Genomic DNA, 8,929 nt, shown 5'->3' on the forward strand with positions numbered 1-8,929 from the left:
GTTACCAGCTAATCTCCGGCACCATTAACCCGGTCGATGCCAAACTTTGCACACACACTCCCTAGATGCCAACGATGAACCTCTGCCCCGCATTTTCCAGAACGGCCTGTTATAGCGCCACCATGAGGCAGCTTTTCACATTTGTTACCTAAAACTGCACCGATCTGCGTGAAACGTTGCATGCACACTCCCTAGAGGCCAAGGACAAACCTTTGACCTGCATTTTCCGCATCTGCCTTTTATAGCGCCACCAGGAGGCCGACTTTTGTAAAACACATTTTTGGATATTACTCCTCCAGATTCTGTCCAAAAATCTCACAAATCGTTACACAGTATCTCTATGGTCATGTGCTCAAGTCGGATCTGTCCGATATTTCATATTCCACCCTAATTGGATATAATTGCCTTTCACAGTTTGCAAGATTGCCCCGTTTTGAACAAAAGCCTCAAATCATGAACACAGCATGCAATTTACGTGAAATCTTTCACACATTTTCTTACTAGGCTGAGGAATATATCCCACCCTTTTCACTTTGGCCTGTTATAGCGCCACCAACAGGTTGATTTTTGCAAAACAGGTTGATTGGAACAAAATGCCTCAAATCATCCAATTGCCATACAAGGCAAATATGTTTATATTACTACTAAACATTTTGCCAAACATCTCACACAGTCCTATCCTCCTGGTGGAGACCTGTGCCCAGAAGGGCACTTTTTCTAGTTTATTTTATAATGTGCAACATTTTCAGATGGAAAAATGTGGGCCGCGCCCTGCTTACGTCCTGCTTGTTGAAGTACTTGAGGGCTCCCTCTCTCTCAGACAGGATGAACTTTCGGCTGAGGAACTGCCCGTTGTCTCGCCCTCGTTTCCATAGAAACCCTTCTCGGTACCCTGGGTAGAGACAGATGAAGAGAGGAAGAAGAGGGCGGTGATGCAGGAATCCTTCTGGTACTGCATCAAATGTCCCACCCATCTATAATAGTTTCAAATGTTTTGTTTAAAAATTATTGTTGATTCATTTCTAATATTGTTCATGCTCTACATGTATCGTTTGTTGTACGTATTTTCTGTGAGGTGCACGGAAAGTTCAGTACAAGATAATATGACACAAAGGAAGAACAATTCCACGGTGAAAAGACTGATGACACATTGCTTCTATTTATACACATTTGTTATTTTCTATTTCTGTATCAGTATTGCCCACACAATTAGCTTCCTCTTTCTCTTCTTCTTCTCCTCCTCCTCCTCCTCCTCCTCCTCCTCCTCCCCTCTCTCTCTCTCTCTCTCTCTCTCTCTCTCTCTCTCTCTCTCTCTCTCTGCTGTCTATTTCTGTCTCCCAAAAGCATTTTACCCCCTTTCTTTCATATTTATAGATTTATTTCTTGCATGCGCACACACACACACACACACACACACACACACACACACACACACACACACACACACACACACACACACACACACACACACACACACACACACACACACACACACACACACACACACACACACACACACACACACACAGTTTGCTTGTAGTTGTACACAGTAACACAGACTTAACATGTTCTCACTCTCTGTCAGACATGCCTCTGCTAATGTTGACATGCTCCACACTGTAAAATTGATGTCCTCTGTTACACTCTGTGGCCTCATACACATATATCAAACACATGTTCGGTGTCTTGCTTCCAATCAAACACAAATGTTTGGTCAAACCATGTGACTCCCTTTTGAAAAGCATTGTGGCGGCTATTAAACACTCCTCTCTCTCTCTCTCTCTCTCTCTCTCTCTGACTCCCTTTTGAAAAGCATTGTGGCGGCTATTAAACACTCTCTCTCTCTCTCTCTCTCGCTCTCTCTGCGTCTTCTGACTTCCTGTCCCCGGAGCCTCTTTGTTCTTCATTCCATCTTCTCTCTACCGCACCTCCGTTATTTCTTCCTTCCCAGCCAGTCCCTCCCTATACCTCTCTTCAGTTCCCGCTCAACTACCACCTATAGCCCCCCCCCCCCCCCCCCACCAGCTCTTTATCGGTTTTCTCTCCTCCTTCCAAGTCTATCTCTACCCTCGACAGCGTTATCAGTCCAGTGAATGGTGAGATACCCTGGCATGTGTCTGTCTTCCAAAGTTACTCTCTCTCTCTCTCTCTCTCTCTCTCTCTCTCTCTCCCAAGGCTTCTGTGTTCTGTCTCACTCTCTGTTTCAATCCCTCTCTCTTCTTCACTGCTTCTGTCTATCTCCCTCTCTCTCTGTGTGACATTGTGGCATCAAACATTCCCCTAGAATAGCATTACCTCATTGATCAATAGCCCTAGCTCGCTCTCCCTCGCTCCGTCTCCTCTGCGCCCCTCACACCCCTTTCCAGATCCCCATGATCCTCTCTTCCCTCCCTGCACCTCCCTCTTCGTCACCCTCTGCGTCCTCCTCTCTTCTGTCCCCATCATCATCTTTCCTTCTCTCCTTCCCAGCCCTTCCTTATCCCCCCCCCCCCACCCCCCTCTCTCTCTCTCGTCTGCATTTTGGATCAATGTGGAAATTGTCCACTGCTAAGGCCAGGTTACTTCCAATAGTCGCACGTATACACCCACATGCACACGGACGCACACACCCACATACAAATTTAGCTCTATGGCAGTCATTGTGCTCTATTTGGCAGTCATTCTGCTGATATCGGATATCCCCATCTCTCTCTCTCTCTCGCACACGCACACGCACACGCACACACAAACACACACACACACACACACACACACACACACACACACACACACCCTCTCACAATGCTGTGTCAGCACATTTACATGCTTAAAAAATACTGTAATCATGCTTATGGTCCCACACTATGGTATTGCTAGTCCCCTGAAGCCTACAGTGTCTGTGCGTGTGTGTGTGGATGTGTTTCCATCCCAGTTAAATTAATGGTGAACATATGAGATCATTGTCTGACAATGAAAAAAAAACTCTTCCTTCAATACGAGTGAGAGTGCTTTAGAGTAATGGGAAATGGACAGCACGCTCGCACGCACGCACGCAGTTAGTCCGTCTCCCCTCGTGACAAAATCAGGGATTGAATTCCCATGGGAATGTCCATATAGGGAGATCCCTGATGTCCCTATATAGCAATAGCGCCAATGCTAGCGAGCTAAAGCGAGGTCCATCCTTGCTCCAGAAAACGCCAATGTTCAAATCGCGATCACCAGAAAATCTGAAATGCGTCCGAACATCGTCGATCTGATCAAAACCACGGACAGCGCCGTAGTTTCTGAGAAAAGAGCATATAAGGCTGTGGCTAAAACAGAAGCTAATGTGGTTGGCCGTGCAGACACGGTGCAGACGAGGCCCTAGCAACCGTGCCTAGCAACCGGAGCGCTTCCAAAAAATGGAAAATAGCGAGGCATTCTTATATCGAATATTAAACGCCTTAGGATGAGTATACTCGTCTAGAGCACCTCGTGTATTTATTTAATTGGACGAGTATACCCGTCCTTAGCATCAGATGTGTTAAAATCTTAGTGTTTTGCCAATTATTTGGGGACCCACCTGCAATATCCCCACTGCCCACCAGTAGGCTCTGGCCCACAGGTTGGGAATGGCTGCTGTGGAGGATATAAATGTGTGGGAATTGTGTAAACAGACAAGGAGATTTCAAGGTTCTGTCCAGCAGACAGTAAACACTTCCGTGTTGACAGTTATGACAGAGAAATGGTTTCCTCTTCAGTGTGTGTGTGTGCGTGCGTGCGTGCCTGCGTGCGTGCGTGCGTGCGTGCGTGCGTGCGTGCGTGCGTGCACTAGTGTACTCACCTGCAGAGTAAGGCTCCTGTTTCTCAATGAATTCAAACTCGTTTCTCTCGTACCTGGCTCGGATCCACTGCTCCCTCAGCAGCCTGGAAACATGTGACAGCACACCCATGCACGCACCCACACACGCGCACATGCGCACGCACACGCACACACGCACACGCACACACACGCGCACACGCACACGCACACGCACACACACACACACACACACACACACACACACACACACACACAGTTAGCTTCATCGCCTACTCTAGCCGACAGTATAACTCATTAGAGCATCCTTTAGCATGTTTATAATAAAATGGTCATACATTTGTTCCAGTGACCAGTGTGTTTGTGTGTGTGTGCGTGTGCGTGTGCGCGTGCGTGTGCATTTGTGCACGTACGGTGTGTGCGTGTGGAAGATATTATGGCTTTTATTTATTTATTTGTCCCTATTTTGGGTGGTAAATGGTGCATTTATATAGCGCTTTTATCCAAGGTGCTTTACAGAGATCAGAGAGCATTACATACATTCACACACCGATGCCGGAGGAAATGCAAGGCAAAAACCTGCACATCAGGAGAAATTAGGGGTTCAGAGTCTTGCTCAAGGACACTTCGACACTATCTCTGGGGGGTTCGAACAGGGAACCTTGCAGTTCCCATCCGGTCACTCTACCCCTGAGCCACTGGCGCCCCACTAAGCAAGGTTACATCATCTCTACAATGACTCAGTGGTCTTACGCTGCAATAAGGGTGGCAATTTCTGTTGTTTCAGAACTTTGATGCCCCAGAGTGAAGGTACTGTATGTGTAGTTTGTGTACTGTACAGTACTGTGCACAGTGGCGTGCACAGACATTTAGAGGGGCAGGTGCTCAAGTGAAAAAAGGGCACCTTGTGCAGCGCATGGAACCGTCCGGTTGCCTTAATAGTGTGAGATTTATAGATTGTGGGGCCTAAATAATATATTAGAAGCTTTTTATCAAGAATTGATCAATGTCACCATGGTCCACATACTGTACAGTGTACAAAAAAAAGAAAAAAAGGGCACATTGCCAAAAGGGCAGGGGGTGCTCTAGCACCCCCTAGTGTTTATCTGTGCACGCCACTGACTGTGCATCTTCAGTAAAGCAGAGCTCACACGAGCTCACACAAATCAACATCTCATTTCTTGATAAATGTGTCTGTCTACTATACTGTAGATGTCCTGCCAAACAAACGTAACATAACAATCACAGACACATTCTAGCTTCATTCCGTGACATCATACACATACTTTCAACATTGAACTATGGCATTAATATTCCCTGAGAAGCACCAAGCGCTCCGGCTACTTTTATGTTTAGTGAATCTGTCTTTGAATCTCACTTTTCCTTTGTCTGTCTGTCTGTCTGTCTGTCTGTCTGTCTGTCTGTCTCATACCAGACGTTTGGAGGCATGCGGCTGGCAGTCAGACTGATGGATAAGACAACTGGGCAGACAGATGGAGATAGAAGGAGAGATAAAGAGACATGAAGAGATGGGTAGAGAGAAAGAGATGGCAAGAGAGACAGTAGAGAGAGGCAGTAATAGGCAGGATTGATAAAAATCTAGATAGATTGAACGAGAGAGCTAGGGATAGAGAGAGGGAGGAATAGATATCCACAGAGAGAGAACGAGAGAGAGAGAGAGAGAACAATTTCCTGAGGATTCTGGGATTCTGCCCTCCACCCCCCACGCCTCAACACACACACACACACACACACACACACACACACACACACACACACACACACACACACACACACACACACACACACACACACACACACACACACACACACACACACACACACACACACACACACACACACACACACACACACACACACAAAAGAGGAAACAAAGTGACCCAGACAGTGGCAGGCATGACGTGTGGTCTCATTTTGTCGTAACAGCATTCCCCTGTGAGGCCTTTACCACAGAGACACACAGCACAGTAACTTCTGTTTCCATTTCTATCACATTTGTATGAAGCACTTCTTATATGAGAGTAAGAAACACTTACATCCTCATGTGTGTGTGTGTGTGTGTGTGTGTGTGTGTGTGTGTGTGTGTGTGTGGTTGCGACCGTGTCGCCCGTGTGTTGTGTGTGCGCAGCATTACATGAAGAGCGTGATGTGATGGCTTGAGCGTTAGCGTTACAGTGTTACTGCACGTTTTCATAGTGCGACGTGCGGTCGCAATCAACTGTATATTTTACATGCTTCAAAAATGGCGCTCAGATGATGTCCCTATGACCTAGAACAGGGGTGGGCAACTTTGATGATGGAGAGGGCCACTATATTTCCACACTCACTCCCTAGGGCCATATATTACTGTCGTAGCAAAAATAGCTGATCTACAAGCTCAAAACGCGTCGCAGCGCGACGCGTTTTGAGCTTGTAGATCAGCTATTTTTGCTATATTCGAATTGAAATCTTGTTGAATCTTTTTGAATCAGAATCCTGAAAATTAACATTTTTATGTAATTTCAAATGCATTTAATTATACTTGGGTTGAAGCAATGAGCTACTAATTTAGACTGAAGTAATGAAAGCGGGTCATGTTTGCGTGTTGTGGAATAGTAACAGCTGAAACCAATATTATATCAGTATTCTGACATTAACCTGAGGGCCACATTAAGTGAAGGTGGGGGCCGCATGTGGCCCCCGGGCCGCCAGTTGCCCACCCCTGACCTAGAACATCACCTACTACAGGGGACACGGACAAGGTGCCAGTAGGAGACCAGGAACTGACAGAACAGATGAAAGAACAGGGTGAAACGCAGAGTATTTGATTCTGGGTGGAGAGGGTGAAGTGAGGACGTATGAGAGATGGCTTTTCATTTTACAACGAAAGATAAAGGGTGATTCGACTCTGCTGCTCTGGCAGGAGCGGTGAGGTCATTCCGCCACGTGCACATTATCCATTTGCCAAGTCATGTAGTGGTTGCTTGCTTTCAAAGTGCCTTACAACAACACCATGAGTGGGGCCATTTTTAGAGCTATTAGGTGTCTGAGTGGGAAACAAGCCACTAAATCAAGGAGAGTTGTCATATGCCTGTATGATCAGCAGTTTTTAGGTATTGCATCATTTTAGAGTATACAGAGATAGTCGATAATCTCTTGTTACACACCTGCTTTCACTGGACAGCTGCGTAGGAGTGGAACAGCCAACAATACAATTAAGTAGTAGTCCCGTACACATTAAAGCAAATTTTTAGTCAACATGACTTCTTCTTCAGGCACAGTGTACAGAGACCAATTTAGAAAATGCTCTTTATACCTCACATGTGTGTGAGTGGTGAGGGTAAAGCACTGGCCCATCACCCTGGAGACTGAGTTGGAATCCTCCACGGCACCCCCAGCTTGGCCTGGTGCTCCTACACCGTTGGACATGACTAGAGTTCATACCATACAGGTATATCCTCATATCTTGGACTTAGTTTATATGTTGCTCTAGAGATGTCTACATTGGTATCATTCATATATTCCTCCACGGGCCACGGCACCCCCAGCTTGCCCTGGTGCTCCTACACCTTTGGAAATGTTGGTGGATGTGAAGTTCTTTGAACCTGCACTGGTGTTTCATAGGTTACTTTGAAACACCCGCTCCCTCAGGTCAAGCACTGCCAACCTACTGGAACCCCACAAGTCCAACAAGAGAACCTGGGGTGACAGGGCCTTCGCAGTGGCCGCCCCCTTATTGTGGAACTCACTCCCAGCCCACATCAGAGCTGCCCCCACCTTTGACATGTTCAAAAGCACACTCAAAACCCACCTTTTCAGACTGGCTTTCCCTACTTAAAATGCAGCCTTTCAGAATTGCAAAACAGAGAACCAGAAACTCAGGTACAACACAGGGGACAAGGAAGTGTGTTTGTGGAATGAGTCCAGTCTTATAGGGATTAGGGAGCAGGGTAATTGCAGGAATGTTCACAGGTGTGGAATGGGCATGGCACTGTGGGCTGAAGAGGGAGTGGGAACAGGTGTATAACAATGACCGAGAGTAAGAATGGAGAGTGGGAGTGGTTGCCAGGGAAACCTGGTCTGTAGACCATGACACATAGTATGTTGCCGTTTGCTTGTCCACAGATGCTACGTATGTGATTTAAATAGATGCTAGGTTTGATGTCTACCTGCTATATGCCGTGGAGGTACAATAATAATGTACTTACTACTATTTACTTGGTCACTTCTTACCTGTTGTCGACTGACTAGAGTTCATACAATACAGGTATATCTTGGACTTCAGTTTATAGTTGCTCTGGAGAAGCCTAAATTGTAAATTGGTATCATTCACATACTGTAGAGGGGAGGCCATTCCTTAACCTGCAGTCTCCTGCCAGGCATGAAACAATTAAATTGCAGTGGTAGACAGATAAAACTTTAAGAGAGGTTGGCAGGGCTTTCCTGCAAAAGGCGTTGGTTGCACTGTTATACTCCATAATAATATATGGACAATATTAGTATTTTAACATAGTGAACTAAGGTGACTTACTTGCAGTCGCAGTGTGTGGGCCTGTAGTAGAATGGAGGGACCTTCTGTTCATACTTGACTTTGGCCGTGTTGTTGCCCAAGGCAGCCATCAACTAAGAAAGGAAGACAGGAGAGTAAAGTTAAAAAAAAACATTGTTTGAATACATTAGATTATTAAAGCACAAAGAATATGCTGTATTTTTTAAACTGCTTCTTCTTGAAAAGGGTCTATAACGTACAACTAACAAAAAACAATTACAAATGTTTCACTACAAAGCTGTGTTATTCTGTGACACATACGTAAAAATACATAAAAGCTACTGTATCACAAATAAAATTACAATAAAGATAGAATAGATTTACATTCCAATTAGCCATAAAGGGAGTATGTTTCCTGTCCCCTTTTGCTGCCATGTTTTGTTTTGTTTTGTTTTATAGTTGGATAGAATCACAGGTAGGTCAGCATCCTCACATCTGTTTTAACCCTGAGAAAGTTTGGACCACTTAACCCTTATTTACTTGGTTGATATGCCCACTCCTTTTATACCTCTACATCAAATAGCTTTTACTGATCTACAAGCTGTTACCTTGTTTATTGTAAGTCGCTCTGGACAAGAGCGTCTGCTAAATTGTAAATTGTG

The 8,929-nt window shown here is 45.4% G+C and overlaps 1 protein-coding gene across 1 annotated transcript in view; it reads right to left on the reverse strand.

The window, feature by feature from the left end:
• LOC306915755 (arf-GAP with dual PH domain-containing protein 1) overlaps positions 1-8,929 on the reverse strand; it is a 29,395-nt gene that overhangs the window by 8,628 nt on the left and 11,838 nt on the right. The window contains exons 3-5 of the mRNA XM_079493354.1: positions 8,310-8,401; positions 3,803-3,885; positions 780-892 (exon numbers count right to left, since the gene is read on the reverse strand). Coding sequence (XP_079349480.1) covers positions 780-892; positions 3,803-3,885; positions 8,310-8,401 — 288 coding nt within the window. The remainder of the gene's footprint in view (positions 1-779; positions 893-3,802; positions 3,886-8,309; positions 8,402-8,929) is intronic.

The sequence above is a fragment of the Electrona antarctica genome (genome assembly GCF_951216825.1).
Source record: "Electrona antarctica genome assembly, chromosome: 22".
Lineage (NCBI taxonomy): Eukaryota > Metazoa > Chordata > Actinopteri > Myctophiformes > Myctophidae > Electrona > Electrona antarctica.